Raw genomic sequence first — 17,107 nt, 5'->3', positions numbered from 1 at the left:
GATGATTGGCTTTAGAGCCTTCCAGGTGTCAAGAGGATGGAGTAAGCTTTTCTTTCTACTATGGGAAATTTGCTATGTGAGAAATCTTTCAAGGTATATTAACAATTAACAGAAAAATTTTTCTTTTGGAATTTACAGAAATATTCATTGCTGCCTTACTTGATTTTAGTATTGAAACAGTTCCTCCTGCAGAGGGACCTGAATGAAGTTTTTACTGGTGGAATTAGCTCATACAGCCTAATTTTAATGGCCATTAGCTTTCTACAGGTGAGTGTGCGTTCTCTTTAGAGACCTTGACACTGAGACTTAAATTGAAACACATTCTTCCTTGACGTTGTGAAGCCATTGCTTCATGGATTCCAGCAGTCCTTGATCTCTCTCCACTCTTCTGTTTTGGTTTAGTGGAAACTGACTTCTGATTATCATAATAAAACTATTTTGGTCAATACTTACTCCTTTTTCTCCTTTATAGCTTGCTTTTGAGATTGATTGAACAGTTTGAGGAAGGGTGGGCTCTCCTGGTCCTGTCCATAAGGGGTATACCAGTCTGAACTGAGGACCCTGTACATGTAGAGACTTTCATGCCTTGATGGACAATTAAAAAAAAAACCTGATTTTTTGTTTACTGACTAATTGATAAAAAATTTGTCTCAGAAGAAAATTTGGATACTATATATGACAAAAAATACAAATTGCTAAAGAGAGAGCCTTTCTTCTCAGATTGACAAATAAATATTTTGTCTTAAATTTTATATTGCCCTTACTTTGTTGAGTAGCTTAGAACAGCTGTCAAGGGCATCCCTGGGTGGCGCAGCGGTTTGGCGCCTGCCTTTGGCCCAGAGCGTGATCCTGGAGACCCGGGATCGAATCCCATGTTGGGCTCCCTGCATGGAGCCTGCTTCTCCCTCTGCCTGTGTCTCTGCCTCTCTCACTCTCTCTGTGTGACTATCATAAATAAATAAAAAATAAAAAAAAAGAACAGCTGTCAATAGAAAACTTGCCTGTATGTGTTAAATGCTGTGGTGTTGATGAACCATACTTACATATTTTAATATATTAAGTAGTTTCTAAGTGAACGGAAACAATAACTACCCCATTTATATTTTCTTGAATGAAGAAATTCAAGCTTTGTTTTTCACACAGTCTTCCCCGTATACTCTAGCTGTTCTTCCAGGTGTGTATCATTAATTTTGTATTTTGATTATGCTTAGGGTTTAGAATTTGGCCTATTTCCTCACCATTGATAACGGCTGATGGAAGTAGTGGTTTCGCCATCTTTCATTATTTTGACTTCCATGGCCCGTTTTTGCCACAGAATCTCGAAGAATAGTGAAAATGGAACCCCACACCTGTTTTCTTACAGTTTCTTATGGTTTAATCACATTGCTTTGCCTTCCACGTTTTCCTCTGTGAAGTTATCTTGGTGCCATTCTCCCCTAGTTTTTGGACATTATTTTGAACTAAAATACAACCTGCTCTTTCCTCATGTTTTCCTGATTGGAACTGTTTTAGTAGCCTTGCTATCATGTCTGCTGCTTGTTCCTGTGGCGCCAGGCCCCGGGCTCAGTGCCTCCTGGCCCCTCACCCCTGGGGTTCTGGCAGCAGTCCTCTGACCCCACAGAAGGCCACACGTAGCATGGCTGGGCTGGCCGCTGACCTCTCCATGCCCCTTGTCCATCCTGCCTCCGAGCTGTGCCTTTCTTGGCTAACTAAGGTAAGAGAGCCCAGCCTTGTGCTGGCAGCTCTCACTGGCTAGAAGGCTGGCAGGAAGGGAGTAAGGTAAGGCAAAACTCAGAATGCTGCCCTTGAGCCTCTGGCACATGCAGATCCTCAGAAGCTGAAGTTCTTGGGAACCCTAAAGTACTTATAGTAAGCGTCAGGAGATGCTTCTCCTCAGGGAGTTGTATGTTTTCAGGCTTTATGCTTCCGTCAGGAACTGTGCTTTCCCCTGGACATGACTGTCAGGATCCACACCTGCACTGTCCAGTAGAAGTTCCTGCGTGGCCAACAGGGCGGCCACGATCCACACGTGCTTACTGAGCACTTGCCATGTGGCTAGTAAATGCAGTTTTTAAGTAATTTGCTTTAATTAATTGAAAAGTAAACACTCGCCTATGGCCTGTGGCTGTTGTAATGGGCAGGTCTGCTGGTGGGCCTCTTGGGTTGGAAACAGATCCATAGACAGCAGCTTAGGTTCAAAACAAGTCCGTTACCTGCTTAAAGAAACCGTGGCACCAAATGGGAGGCTGGCGCTAATCTATGTGACAAGCAGGGATGTAAATTTGGTGTAAATATTATGACACAATACTAATCACCTGTACACAGTTAAAATTAACCTTTCCACACGCTGTTTGTCACACTATGACACTGTTCAGTCTAACACTGCCCTCTATGGGTTGTCTTTTGCAATAATGGGATTAAGGTTAGACTCTCACCATTTACCATCTAGATGACTTTACATTGCGGAGAACGTGGTCTGCTTATGGATCAATTTTTGGTAACTTGTGGTTACTCAGATGTCTGTGTTAGTAGGAAGACCCTCAAGGGATTATTAATTTTGGAGAATTAAAGTATAATAAAAAATTCAGATTAGAAGGTTTTATTTTTTTTTGAACACTACATCAACAAAGACACTCCAGGCTATTTTGTCTGTAGTGTCCTCACAGAGCTGGTGACTAAGCAGGTGCCACAGATAGCCTGTCCTTGGAGAGACCACTAGGTAGCAGACTGCATGCGGTCTTCTTTAGAAAATGACTTGAATCCAAATTGTGGATCTGTCGCTTTTACAGTTGCATCCAAGAATTGATGCCCGGAGAGCTGATGAAAACCTTGGAATGCTTCTTGTAGAATTTTTTGAACTCTACGGAAGAAATTTTAATTACTTGAAAACTGGTATTAGAATAAAAGAAGGAGGTGCCTATATCGCCAAAGAAGAGATCATGAAAGCCATGACCAGTGGATACAGACCATCGATGCTGTGCATTGAGGACCCTCTGCTGCCTGGTAAGGGCGCCTTGCTCCTCACTTGCTGTGAGCCAGGGAACGTGGCCGGCGCAGGGTGCAAGGAAGGGGGTGGGTACCTACTATCCCTGCAGCCAAGGGTGGCTCATCTCTCATGATGTGGGGTCCCACAGTCCTTACAGTTAATGGGGATACCTTCAGAAGTCTTTCTTTAATGCTCCTAATTGATTTCTTATAAAGTTGGAATTTTGTTTACATCTCATAATTAACCAGAAAAATGTAGAAAATGAAAATTAAGGAAAAGAGCTTATTTTTTTTTCTGATTGGGAAAGTATTTGTCACATATTCATCATAAACCATTCACTTCTGAGAAGTATGTCACATAGAAAAGCAAAGTGTGTCATAATCCCCTTGCATTCCCCGGATGTGTATTTCTCCAGTTCTTCTCTACAAGGATATTAATATTTTTATTGCAATCTTTATTAAGTGGATCACGTAATACGGTTTTTCGGCTTGTGTTTTCAATTAACCACAAATCCTAGCCCCCTTCCCTGTGTGTAAGGCATGTTCCATTGTGAGGATTGCTGCATTGACTGTCTCAAGGTGGTCTGTGGTCTCCCCGGTGTTAGTCCCATCAGCTTAGTGAGGGGTGCTTGTTCCCCTTCCTTTAGGGACAGTCTTTTTAGTCTTTGCCGATCTGATAGAGCTGTGCAACATACATGTTCGTTTAGTTTACATTTCTTAAATGATGAGTGAGGTGAAGCAAATTTTTATTTATCCATTCCACAAATGTTTATTGAGCATCTATTAGGTGAGACACTGTTCTTACTGTTGGTGATAAAGTCAGTGACGGACAGGTGACAGAAAAGGTGGTGGAGAATGTCCGCTCCAGGTACACTGCCCTTGTATTTCTGTTGTGTGAGTTCACATGCTCTGTCCATCTGTCTGCTGACTGTTTCCTAGTGACTTTGTGAGATCCTGCGTGTGTTAGGGAAGCCTCCTTGTCATGCTGTACATTTTCTCCCCAGTTTGTCCCTTACATCTGTATTTGCTATTTTTCACTGTTCAGTTCCTATATGTATATTTTAATGTCCTCAAATTTAGTGATTTGTTTTGTTTCATGGCTGCTGGAATGTGAAATTCACTTCTTAAAAATCTTGTGACAGGAAACCTCCTGACTGTTCTGTTGTTGATAAATGACAGGACTTCGGCCATGCTTCTTCAGAAGGGCTTTTCCTGGCAGCAGAGGAACATGTTTTCACATCTGTTTGTCTGTGTTCGATCAGTGAAGTTGGAGGGATTTCCAGTGTCTTCATTGTCTGTTTAAATGTACTTGAAAGATGAAAGCCCACATTATTGCTGGATTATACTACCAAATCTAGAAAAGATAAAATTCCAGAGCTTAGAATGGCTCCTAAAAATCCTGCTCACTTGAATTGTGAAGAATGTATATGTGAGTTAAAATTCCAAACTGTGCTGTTATAAAAAGTTAAGTTCCTCGACTGGGGCCCACTTGGTGACTTCAGTGATGGGTTCATCTGATTTGCCACCTGTCTGGTCCTTAAAATGGGAGCGGTCAGCCCTGGAATGTCCTACCCTAAAGGACTTGCTTCCCGCAGGTCCCAGTGCTAACTGAGCTGCGGGGTGCCCTGGCCAGGTGTCCACCGCAGTGCGCAAGCTCGGTCAGCGCGGCTGGGTCTCACAGAGGCCGCCGCCCTGGCTCTCTGGTGTGTTCACCACCTCGGGAGTCACCAGACTTCAAGAACTGTCACTCTGTCTCTGTGAATGACATCTCATGGAGGTGGACCCGGATCTGAGGCTGCAGGTCAGGCCCCATGGCCGTCAGGAGATTTCCCAGGTGCCTGCTGCAGCCCCGCTGATGTGGTCTGGGAGCCTGTCAGCAGTGAGAGCCCGCTTCAGGATAGCTTACGTGAGCAGATCAGAAACATCTGGATAAAGGGCCCGGCATCTGCAGAGTCATACAGCCGCCTTTCTGTTTCAGGAAATGATGTTGGTCGCAGTTCCTATGGGGCCATGCAGGTGAAGCAGGTGTTTGACTACGCTTACATTGTTCTCAGTCACGCAGTGTCGCCCCTCGCGAGGTCCTACCCCAACAGAGACTCTGAAAGGTAACTCACGCCCCGGGTCGCTGTGCTGGGCTCCCAGCCCCCATGGCATGGCAGTTCCAGGCCTCAGCCTCTGCGCAGCTGGCACCACTTACCTGTCACGGGCTTCAGGAAGTGTGTTAGAGGATGTGCCGGCATGTGCTAGCTGGACGTGGAGCTACTGATAAGGAGGCCTTGTGGGCATTTGAGGTGGCCATGTTTGGTTCATCCGTGGCTGAGCACTGAAAATTTCTTCTTTGGGGAGTTGACCGTTTCTTCAGGGTATTTTATTGGGGAAGTGATTTCTGGCCTTTTAACGCTTTGGAATGTGCTGCTTTCTCTTCAGGCCGTCCTCACGGTGCACATGTCGCGTTCTAAGTGAGTGCTCGTGGGTCCACAGGCCCCACCCCGCCTCTCCTGCAAATTCATCCCTCACTGCATCGCAGCACACTTTTGCAGTGTACCCTTCTATTGGTAGTGAGAAATACTTGCAGAGTGGTTGGGAGGTGGTGGGATTGGGGGGCGGAGGGAGGGAGTGAAGGGGGTGGGCAGTGGAAAGGAAGAATAATCAGATGGTGGGAAGTGGTCTTCTACACAGTGCAGCACGGTGCTTCTGAGGCCTGGCACCCCTCTGTTTGCTCGCAGTGCTTCCCAGCAGGGTGGTGGGCCCTGTGCTGGGTGCTTGGAGTCTTGGCACCCACCACGTGCCTGTGCCAGACCTTCGAGAGTGTTGGGCAGGGGCGGGGGATGCTCCCCTGCTCAGGCCCTGGGTTGAAACAGTCTTTCGAAGTAGCTAGCTGTAGGTTCAAGGATGTGTGTGGGAGGGAACCCACTTCTACACTGTGAGCTCAGAGCACATTTGGGCTCAAGCATCAGAAACTATATTTTATAGAATTATTTTAGCTTTTTTCCTCTTTCACTTGGCAAAGTGATATGTTGTTAAAAATACAAAAGAACTGGTCAGAAGGGTTTGTGGGCTCCGTAGTAGCTCTGCAGCACGTTGATTCCCCACTGTGTCCCTTTGCAGTACTCTAGGAAGAATCATCAAAGTGACTCAGGAAGTGATCGACTACCGGCGGTGGATCAAGGAAAAGTGGGGCGGCAGGGCCCCCCCGGCGCCCGAGCTTGGTGAGTGCCCATCTGGTCATTACCCCTGACCTTCTGACACCTTGATGTGGTAGTGTCTCTTTGTCCCTCAATGCTAATCCTTCACACTAAGGCAACACTGCATTTTCTCTAAGAGTTTACAGCTGGGAGATTTAGGCCAGTGGGAGTACAACGCATGCCACACATGGACTTTAATGTTTCTTCTAGTAATTACATGAAAAATGTGAAGAGAAACTCAGGTGAAATTCATTTTAATGTATTTTATTCAATTTAGTGTTCAAAATAGTAACATTTCACCACGTAATCAGCATAAACAAGTTTGGAGAGATTTTGCCCCCATTCTGGCGCTGGGCCTTTGAGACCACGGGTCCTTGCAGCACATCCTGCCCTAGTTTCCACAGAAACGTGCACTGGGTTTACATTTTGTTAAGATTTACAGTTGAAAACTGTTGTTGTGTCCAGGTTGTTCTAGGCACATTTGAAGGTTTTCCAATAACTGAAACAAATATAATTTTAAAAATTAAGTAAAATTAGAAGTTCAGTTTGTCAGTCTGGCTAGCAGCATGTCCAGTCAGTGGCAGCTGTGGCTGGAGGCTGTCCAGTGGGGTGTGCACATTCGTCCTACGATAAGGGACTCAGCCAGGTTGTTTTCCCCACAGATAACAGGATCAAGATAAAAGAGCGAATCAGTGCATGTGATGGGGATCAGCCGCAGCGCCGAGACCCGGAGTCCCCCTACAGCCAGCGCCTGACCCTGTCTCTGCCCAGCCCCCAGCTGCTCTCGTCCGGCTCCTCTGCCTCTTCCGTGTCTTCGCTTTCTGGAAGTGACATTGTGAGTGTGCGTGCTGGGGAAACATCCATGGTGGGTGTTGAACCTCTACTGACGTGCTCATTTCTCTCCCATCTGTGTGTGTGTCGGGGGGCACCCCAAGACTGCACCGAGGGGTCCCTGCTGTTCCTCGAGTGTCAGCTGGCAGTCAGGGACTCCGTCCCTGGGGCCTGGGAGCAGCCATGCCGCTCACCGTACAGCAGTGGGAGACTTCCTTGGATAGTTGTTGTAAACACTTGTTTGGGGCTGAAACATTGAAGTGAGGGATCTGTCCTGTGTCACTTGAACGTTCTTGGGTTTTGGGAGGACTTGAAGCAGCAGATATGGCCGTGTGCTCGTGACCACACTGCAGACACTGCTTTCCTAACTGAGAAGCAGTGCGCCTCTATACAGCTCTCCCTCTTATTGTTTCCACTCACAGGATTCTGACACACCGCCCTGCACAACGCCCAACGTTTACCAGTTCAGTCTACAGGCGCCAACTCCTCTGCTGGCCAGCTTACCCACCGCCTTGCCCATGCCGAGTGGCAAACCTCAGTCCGCTACTTCCAGAACGTTGGTCATGACAACTAACACTCAGGTACATGGCTGGCTGGCCCCCCCCTCCTGGAGATGGGCCCCTGGGAGCCACGTCTGAGCTGTGACAGCTGCTCCAGGAGTAGCAGATACTTTGGATTAGAAATAGATCTTTGGAAATCTTTTGAAGGTACATTTCTGTCTTGCAGGACATTCTTGTCCTTTTTTGGGCCTGTAGCATGTAATTCCTGTCATTCTGTAAAAGACCGTGTCCCCGAGGTCCTCCCTGCCCAGTGAGGGTCTCTGAGCTCACGAGCACTGAAGGGGCTTTAGACAAAGTCCAGGGTGAGCATCTGACCCCAGTGTGACATGTCCAGGACAGGTTGAAGATCAAATGCTGGAGCCCTGGTCTCATAGGTCACTTTGCTAACAGCCAGTGAGATTAAAGCTAAGATTGCTCATATTTTAAGCCAAGGCTCAAGGCCCACTTTCTCATTTTATCTCTAAACTGCAAACTTGACTTTCTAGTGTAGTAACTAAGGAAACGCCCACCATACAGCATCATGGGCGCTCTCTCCCATGAAGCTCACCAAGAGATGAAGTGCCTCGCTCGGGATGAAATGGGCACTGAGAGCTGGGGACACCAGGGGGCTCTTTCTGGTGCTGCGGTGCCTGGGGGGAGCCAAGCCCCCACCGAGGAGAGGGCCTGTGTGCTACAGCCCCAGTGGGGTCTTAGGTAAAGCGTAAGGAAGGCTCCCTGCTCTATAGCCCCTGTTGCCCTGCAGCTGCTTGGTCAGCCCCCCTGGAGCACCATCTGGGAGACCCCTGCTCCTGTGGTATCACTGCTCTCAGAGCGGGGGCCACAGTTAGTCTCCTAGATGTGAGCAGTGCGGTTCTTGGGGGCCTGAGAGGGATTTACACTGGCACCCGTGTGCCAGTGGGCACCGTGATGCAGAGATAGACGTCGTCCAGGACCCGAGGGGCAGAGGAAGCAGGGTTACCAGCCTTACCCCGCATCTCTCCACGGGCCTGTGTTGTGGTGTGGGGGTGAGGGGGTGGGAGGGGGGTGGTGGCCACACTTCTGTTCTTTCCAGAGATCTAGGGATGAGTGTTAGTCTGAGGACTGATTTATTGAGTTGTTGCTTGGTCTTCAATGAATAATGACACTTTATGACTTGGTTACTTTCTATTATAATTGCTGTTTGAGAACGTAGAATGTCTCTGATGCAAAACAGAATCCTGTGGGGTTGTAGTAAAATGCGAACTAACTGAAAGCAGTGCCCTCCGTTGGCGGGCTTGGCGTGGGGACTGTTGACCTCTGTCCACTCGATGTCTCACTGACGTCTCTGGTCGTTCTGTACCTAGACCAGGTTTACAATACCTCCGCCGACCCTAGGAGTGGCCCCCGTCCCTTGCAGACAAGTCAGCGTTGAAGGGACTCCAGCGTTGAAAGCCGTTCACCACATGTCTTCCCCGGCCATTCCGTCCGCCTCCCCCAATCCTCTTTCCAGCCCTCACCTGTACCACAAGGTAGGCCTCCCCCTGCCTGGGCTCCCCGCACTCTCTGCCAGGCACAGGGCTCCGCAGAGATGTGTTTTGAAATGGAATTTGTTTTCTCATCATTTAGCTTCATTTTTGCTTTTCTTTGTGGTGCATAGTGTTTAAAAGTGTTATTTTAAATGTCATACGGTTTAGCATCACTCTTTTTCCATTGAACTTGTTAGCATAAAACTAAAGTTCAAAATAAGGTTCAAAGTGAAGAATATTTTGTTTTCCCATTTATCTATTGAATTAATTTATATGCTAGCTACCTTGGTTTTCAAGAAGCAAATGATACCATCAGGAACAAATGCTGGTGTGACCCGGTGCGTAGTGTCACCGGGCCCGTGGGGTTTCACCCCCTCCCCCTTCTGGGGCGCTGTGGGGCAGAGGGGGGGCGAGGCCTGCTGCTGGGTCCTGCACCTGGGGTCCCCACGAATGCACTTGCCTGCTCCCTTGTGGCTTTTCTAAGTCCAGATTCTGCACAGGAGAAGCTGTTCTGTAGGAGGAAAACAGGTTGTTACTCGTTTCCTGTGCTCTCGAAGGGTCCGAGTATTTCCCAGAACTGTGATGGACCATGCAGGTTCTGAGGGCACATGTTTTCCCTCAGGTGCTGATGGTATCGGGGACGCTGACCTCCAGTACTTCAGACGGTTCCTCTGCTATTTATCTGATCGTTTTTTGCCAGTAAATTTTTAATGCTTAAGGGTTGGCTCTTTGAAGCTATGTCATTAAGTCCTACTGTTACTCTTATTTGGAGCTAAGTAATAGAACGTTCCTCGGATCTACCCCTCCTGTCACCATGGGGTTTTCAGTGCCCTGCCAGGCATATCACGCCGGCCTGCTGGAAACACTCAGGGGGAGGTGATGACTTTGCAAACAGGAGCTCGAGCACCAGCCTGCTGGACGTTGGAATTCCTGCAGGTGTTTCCAGAACATCAGAGCTGAGGTGGGGGAAAGAAAACAAGGGCCTGTCTTAGTTCTGTGGACTCATAGGACCAGTTAGAAGTGTGATGCTCACGTCTGCGGATGTGTGCATGTGTGCTTTGATCCAGGTGTACGGCCTCTACCTCGGTGGGTCACTGAGTGGGCAGGGTACTTGCCATGTCATGCGTGATGGCCTCCATGACCTGTAAGCATGGCTTGCTCTGAGCTCCTTCACATTAAATGTCATGTGGATGCTGCACTTGCATTGGGGACGGGACCACTTTGTGTGAGCCCTGGGCAGCCTCTGTACACAGTTCCTGTCCACAGGCCGGGCCTTGTCTCCAGGGAGGAGGGCAGGGACGTAACTCAGGGACACCGAGGCTCGCTGCCCAGCGGTGGGGGCGGGGTGGTGGTGGGGGGCCCACCAGCGTCTCCAGCGCCACCTCCAGCATCACTGTCCCTCTCTGTGTCTCTAGCAGCACAGCGGCATGAAGCTGTCCATGAAAGGCTCGCACAACCACAGCCAGGGGGGCACGTACGGCTCTGTTGGCAGTGGAGGCGTGCGGCCCCCGGTGGGCAACCGTGGACACCACCAGTACAACCGCACCGGCTGGAGGAGGAAAAAACACACACACACGAGGGACAGCCTGCCCGTCAGTCTGAGCAGATAATGGCCCTGAGGGTGCCGCCCGGCCCCCCCGCTCTTCCACAGACTAGCGCCCCGCCGGGACCTGAGACCAGCATCCAGCACGTGGGCCCGGGCCCCGGGGGCCGCCCGCCGCTGATCACTCTGCATGTTCCTTGTGTGGTGGTCACGTCCATCTTAAAGAACAGCTCCTTGTGCTCATCTGTGAAGCCTTATTAAACATGGACGCAGTTTTCTGCCTTCCCGGATCCTTCCTCCGTGCCCGGTCAGGTCTGGACCGGGAACCGCAGGGATGGGACGCAGGCCTCGGCGCTTCTCAGCAGCCAGTCTGGTTCCTTCGCGGTTTGGGTGTTTTCGTGTCACGTCCGCCAGAGCAACAGAGATCAGCCCCCGTTCTCGTTCCTTCCCCATCGGGTAGGGTTGGGAGGTCGCCATTGTGTCACTGCCCTCACGTTTTGTTTCAGATTTCAGAACTGTTTTTCTATGTAAATATTGAAAACTTATGGTTTGTGCAATATCAGATATTTTTATTTAATTCATATTTTCACATAAGTTATATTTAAGGGAGGAGGTTTTTTAAACAAGCTTAGATCCTTTCCCGAGTCGCATTTTCTAAGTTGGGTTCATCGTGTCGGCTGGTTGAGGAGCACCGCTACCAACACCGTGAGTGACGGGCTCGGGGTTTATTTTTGTGTTTTTCCTGTGGTCAGACACAAGGCCTCCGAGTTCGTGGCGGGGTGGGGCGGGCGGGCGGGCGGGGGGCGCTTCCTTGCAGGGGGCTCGGCTCCCCGGCCTTCTGACCAGCTGCCCGCGGCCCTGCCGGCCGGCCTGTCTGCTGTCTCGCTCTGACCGCAGAGCTTTCACGTTTTGGTTTTCGGTTCTTTTAAAGTAGACAACAAATCCAGCGTTTAAAGTGCCAGAAGTATAACTTTCTAAGGGGACGAAGGGTTGTCGCATTATAAAATCTTAAAAAACAAAAAACAAAAATGTGAAGTTGAAGTGCTCAGTCCGTGTCAGTCACAGAGCCTGTTGTAAGGACGAGGCCGGTGAGTACCCGTCCGGACAAGGGCGCCCAGATTTAGGAATGTGGAGAAAGGAATTATGTTGATTCCGTTGAGGAATCTGTATAGCAGTATGTGTTCGTTCTGTTAAGAGCAAATCTACGAGAAGTACTTCAGCTGTTCATTGCACCGGGGGGAGTATTTTTACCGTATGGCAGGAGAGCACAGCCCAGGGATGGGCCGGGGCAGCTGGCGCCCGACCGCAGAGGCGTACAGGAATACTATGCAAGTGTAGTCCGCCATGACAACCACTGTCTTTGTTACCTTTTTTTGAACAAGAATATATCCATCCTGCCTAACCCTGAGTTTTTGGAGCACCACAGTTGTCCTGGGTGTGAGTTGCATCTCATAGGTCATCTGACTCCCCATTTTTGAAATGGGGGGTTCTGGCCCTGCTGAACACTACAGGTAGGTCGGTCTTTGAAGTCCACTAGTGGAGAGTGTCGCGTTGAGAGACTGAACTACCATGACGCCTGGTTGATGTGCAGAGTGGGGAGCTCTGGAGTGCGGACTGAGGGCCAGGTCCAGCCAGGACGCCTCTGACGTGCCCGTGGCTGGCCTCCGCCCCGGGACCGGTCCCCTGGCGCCGTTGGGAGCTGCGAGCTGCGGCTGCGGGTTCTCCAGGGGCATTCCAGAATAGAGTAGCACATGTTGTCTGCAGTTCTTGATTGAAAGTTATCAAAAATATTTAAAGATATTTAAATTGTGAATCTATTGATAAAGAAATATTTATAAAAACTGATATGTAGGCCTGTACTAATCTCCACACATTAGCAATATTGACTCACCCTACATTAAGGAACCCCCTGCGGGGCGAGTGTCCCGTGGGGTGTGCATTTTAAAGCTCGATTCACAGACACAGGCGCCATGCTCCATCCCCGTCATGGTGAACCGAATGAATTGGCCTGGCTACCACTGTGGTCACGCACTACAGGTTGAACAAAACGATATCATGTTTCGATTTTTTTTTGTGTGTAGACAACAATGTGGAAGCTAAAATTGACATATTTTTATGTAAAGTTTTTCTATTCTTTGATTTTTAATAAACTTTGAAACCAGGTGGTGTGTGCTTTCCTTTCAAGGGGAAGGGCAGCTTCTACCATTTAATGTTCTTGAACATTCTAAATAGAGTCGTGAAAAGTAATGTTACGGTCGGCTTAGGAAATTCAGGACCTAGCTGAGGTTGCGGGCTTTGTACAGAAGAATCACAGCTGACACTCCTTGTTTGCCCTCACGTTCTGTGCCCGGGGGGTCACTCACATCACTGACATGACACTATCGACGTGCCGTTCCTGAGAAGCCAGCTGCGGGATACTGTGCACCAGTGAGACTCTCCAGGGAAACCGTGCCTTCTACATCTGGCTTACATCAAATTAGATCACTTAAAAATAACAAAGACATTTTTTTTTGTTTGAGAGACGGAGAGCGTGGGTGGGGGAGACACGGACACCCTGCTGAGCAGGGAGCCTGATCGGGGGCTTGATCCCAGGACCCTGAGTTGATGACCTGAGCTGAAGGCAGACGCTTCACGACAGCCACCCAGGCGCCCCTGAGAGTTAACTCATTGTAAACAGCCAAGCAATCAAAAGTAGCTTAGAATGTAACATATTTAGAATTTGTGAGGAAGTATCTAAAAACTCACAGAGCAGTGAGTGATGGGAGGACATGCCTGCCGCCCAGAGTGTGTGCTGGAATGTGCCACCACGGAGCCTGGGACAACCCTTGTTCATCTGCTTCCGCAAGGGTGTCGGGTGTGCTCCTAGCAGGTGCTGCCCTGAGGACACAAGGCCCTTTCCACAAAGACAGGGCTGCTGAAGACCCCACAGAGCAGGAAACAAATGTGCCAGGTGTCAGTGCTGTGAACAGTGTTGGAGGCAGAGTGACAGAGTGTCTATGAGTAGGACACTGGAAAGGCCTTGAGCTGGGGCTGAGTGGCCCACGGGAGCTGGCACGGTGGTGGCACAGCAACAAGGCCCGTTGGCCGGGAGCAGGTGCAGAAGCAGAGGCTGGAGGGAGGTGAGCCGGGACGGGAAAGCAGGGGGTTTCTATGTCCCCATGGCCACTTATGGGAGGATGGACTGTTGGCGGGTGGTCCTGGGGAGCAGCGACTGCCACAGGAGGGCCCTGGTGGGCTGGGGCTGCCAAGGCCCCCTGATGGGCTGGCCAGGTGGGAGGGCAGTGGCCCGGACCCCGGTGGCTGGCGGCCCACAGCCCTCTGAATGGCACCACGTGCAGGAGCCCCAGGCCTCCAGAAGGAGTCCATTGAGTAGGTAAGTCACACCTGTGAGCTGGAGCCCTAGGGAGGGGGAGACCGCATTACCTGCAGAGTGTCACCCCATCTGCTCAGGGGAGGCGAGAGGGGCGGCAGTGTCCCTGTGTTCCCGCTGGACTGTCGGGAGGTGCCCAGCATGGCCGCTCGCCGCTCACGCCGCCCATGCTGCTCAGCTTCAGGTTGGTCACCTGCAGATCGCAGTGATCCCCAGCCACGGGGGATCCGAGGGTTTGGCCGCAGCCCGGGGACGTCCTCGCAGCTTGATCCTGGGCCTGGGCGCCAAGCTGCAGGGGCACGCGGGAAGTGGTGACGTCCCAGTGTGGACAGGCCAGTGCACGTGTGCACATTTATGCTTCAGTCGCCCTGTGATGGCCTCACTGGGGCCTCGACGAGTGTGTAGTGCGTCCTTGGAGCGTCCAACCTGCGGAGGCCGGGCCAGTCCTCGGGTAACTTAGACGAGCACGGGGAGCTGATGGAGGAAGGAAGCGGCTGCTGAATATCCCGCGCTCGGGCTGGTTCTCTCGGCCGTGGTTCTCACCAAGGGCTCGGAAACAGGCTTCGGGTTGTTTCCGCAGCTCCTGGGGCTGGGCAGTTCGTGAGCGGCTGGTCACGGGGGCCCTTGGACTGAGCTCGTCCCGTTAGTCTCCCAGCGTCACTGGGCCCTGCAGCTGGGCCCTCCATGACTTCCCAGGCCCCGGGGCGCAGTCCAGGCCACATCAGTAAGGCTGGCTGGGATTCTTCCAGACGCCGTGCTCAGCATCCACACCCTCTGAACAGCGGAAGCACCAGCAGTGCTGAAGGCCATACAGAGGCCCTCTGGCGGGTCACTTACAGTTTGGAAACAGTGTGACCCGAGGCAGATTTGGGTCCTGCCTGCCTGTGTTTGCAGAGTATCTTCGTGGTGATGACTGGGTGGCTGTGGCAGGTGTGAGAGACCCTGAAAGGTGGCCGGGCTCCGGAGCCCGGGGGGCAGCCCTGCCTGGGCGAGGACACCGCAGCCCCCCGACGGGAGCGGTGCCCCAGGGCCGGGCTTGCGGCACCCCTGGAGCCCCCAAGCTGGGACCAGAGTGAGAGCGGGCATCCTGACTGCGGAGGGTGGGGGGCCTGTAGCCTGACGCCCCCTCTGGTTCTCTGATGGTGTGAGAACAGCTGCTCATTTGGGGTGGAAAATCTTCACTTTACATTACTATTGAGCCTGTTCACAGCTCCCCACAGAGCAGCCCAGTGGGCAGCAGAAATTGCTCGGCCCAGCATGCAGGGTGAGGAATCCTAGGGCCATGCTGGGCCTGGGCCATCTCATAGGATGTGAGCTAATGACGTCAGGGCCCGGCAGATGGGTAGCGCTGTGGTTTGCACACCACCACCACTACCACCAGGGCGCGGGTGTCCTTCCCAGCTCCAGAGGGATGCACCAAGGCCCAGAGCGGAGCATCCTCTGCTAGCAGCTCTGTGAGAGAAACTCAGGTGGGCAGAGCCCACAGAGCCTGGCCCTTGGAGAAGCATCTGCGTGGTCAGGGTATCATGAACGGTGCTGAATTCTGTCTTGAGTTTGTAGAACAAAGAGTGGTTGGGGTGTTTTGGGCTGGCCTCCCTCCCTCTCCGTGTCCTCAATTTTCAGCTCAATGCAGTTTTATTTTTTTTTTGTTATTTTTTTAAAAATGCTGTAGCCATTTTTTAAAAATATTTATTTATTTATTCATGAGAGACACACAGAGAGAGACAGACACAGGCAGAGGGAGAAGCAGGCTCCCTATGAGGAGCCTGACATGGGACTTGATCCCAGGACCCCGTGGTCATGCTCTGAGCTGCAGGCAGATGCTCAACCGCTGAGCCACCCAGGGATGTAGAGTATAGAGGACCCAGGGATGGGTCTGGTGCAGGGAGGGGGTCCTGCCCGAGTTTGATCTGCACCTGCGCGTGCCGTGCCAGGTGGAGCAGAGTGATGCTGGCCGTCCTTGGGGGTGACCCCATCCTCCTCGATTTCCACCCTCCCTTTTGGGACTGGCCCCTTCGTCCATGTCAGGTGGGGCCCTTCTCCCCCCAGAGCCACCTGGAGGGGGCCAGAGGATCGTTTTCCTCTCTTCTAACGTCAGGTCCTGGAATCCTCACTGGTCAGTAGTTAATCAGCTATTTCTGACATCCGCTCTGTCATGGTCAGAAACACGCGGGTCGTCTTTCCTCCGTACAGATCGTGAGCCCTCTGGAGTGTGTACGTGTGCCTGTGCGTGGTATTCCTCCCGGGTCAGCTCCGTGCTGGACCCCTTCCCCTGTCCTGCTACCACGTGTCACAGAAAGTCTGCAACAAACAGCAGAAATTGAGTGAAGGAAAAACATGTTTTCACGTTCAGAGGAACAGCCGCAAATCGGTTAAGACTCAAGGTGTCTTTTTTTCTGTAGGAAACTTGGGACCTGGATACGTACCAGACTTTTTAAATATCAAGTCCTCCTTGCAGGCTGTGGCTGAGGGTTGTGTGTGGTGCTGTGATCGTGAGCCTGCCAGCTGTCAGCCCAGGAAGGGGGAAGGCTGAAGCCACAGCAAAGCCCCATCATTGCCAACATTTTGTTTTGTTGTTTGGCGTTATCCTGGCTCCCTGGTGTCCTGTGTCCTGCCCCTGGATGGGGCGCATCTACTGACGAATCCATCCCCTACCCCGCAGGCGGACTCACCTCCCTCCCTGCTGCTGCCTGCCTGGGGAGGGGCAGTGCCCTCCCACTGGGGTCCTGCAGCTGGTGCCCCTGGGCCCTTCCAGAGGGAAGTTCTGACTGTGGGAGCGGCTCAGCGCAGGGAAGAGAGGGGGCGCTCCTGCCTCACCACTGGGTTCCTCAGCCCTGCGAACCTCTTCCCCGTCCCCACCGCCCCTTCCCTTGCTCCGCAGAGCTCGCACACCTGCACATCAGCCCCGGGCTGGAGGGTCCCCGGAGGGGGTGGGTGGCCCCCCAGGTAGCCTGTGATTAAGTTAATAGTTGAAACCGTGTGCTCTGGTTAAAAAGAAGGACCGGGAAATAAGGCTGCCACTTGTTTCTCCTGCTGGACAAAGGAAAGATCCGTGGAACCCTAACAGTGGCAACGGGGTGGAGCTGGAGACTTTGGATGTGGGAGCGGTGGGGGCTGGGCCACTCTTGCCACCGCTGCAGGGGGTGCCA

At 51.5% G+C, this 17,107-nt stretch overlaps 1 protein-coding gene across 2 annotated transcripts in view; it reads left to right on the top strand.

Moving 5' to 3' along the window:
- TENT4A (terminal nucleotidyltransferase 4A) overlaps positions 1-12,750 on the top strand; it is a 43,625-nt gene extending 30,875 nt beyond the window's left edge. The window contains exons 6-13 of one of the 2 annotated variants that reach the window (XM_055307915.1): positions 139-267; positions 2,790-3,003; positions 4,964-5,090; positions 6,094-6,194; positions 6,833-7,005; positions 7,424-7,582; positions 8,884-9,048; positions 10,464-12,750. In XM_055307915.1, the coding sequence (XP_055163890.1) occupies positions 139-267; positions 2,790-3,003; positions 4,964-5,090; positions 6,094-6,194; positions 6,833-7,005; positions 7,424-7,582; positions 8,884-9,048; positions 10,464-10,655 (1,260 nt within the window). In that variant the 3' untranslated portion in view covers positions 10,656-12,750. Of the gene's footprint in view, positions 1-138; positions 268-2,789; positions 3,004-4,963; positions 5,091-6,093; positions 6,195-6,832; positions 7,006-7,423; positions 7,583-8,883; positions 9,049-10,460 lie in introns of both variants that reach the window. The other variant, XM_055307914.1, reaches the window with a different exon arrangement.
- The last annotated feature ends 4,357 nt before the right edge of the window (positions 12,751-17,107 follow it).

This window comes from Nyctereutes procyonoides, unplaced genomic scaffold (genome assembly GCF_905146905.1).
Source record: "Nyctereutes procyonoides isolate TBG_1078 unplaced genomic scaffold, NYPRO_anot_genome, whole genome shotgun sequence".
NCBI classification, from domain to species: domain Eukaryota; kingdom Metazoa; phylum Chordata; class Mammalia; order Carnivora; family Canidae; genus Nyctereutes; species Nyctereutes procyonoides.
This window is presented reverse-complemented; position numbering and strand designations above follow the sequence as displayed.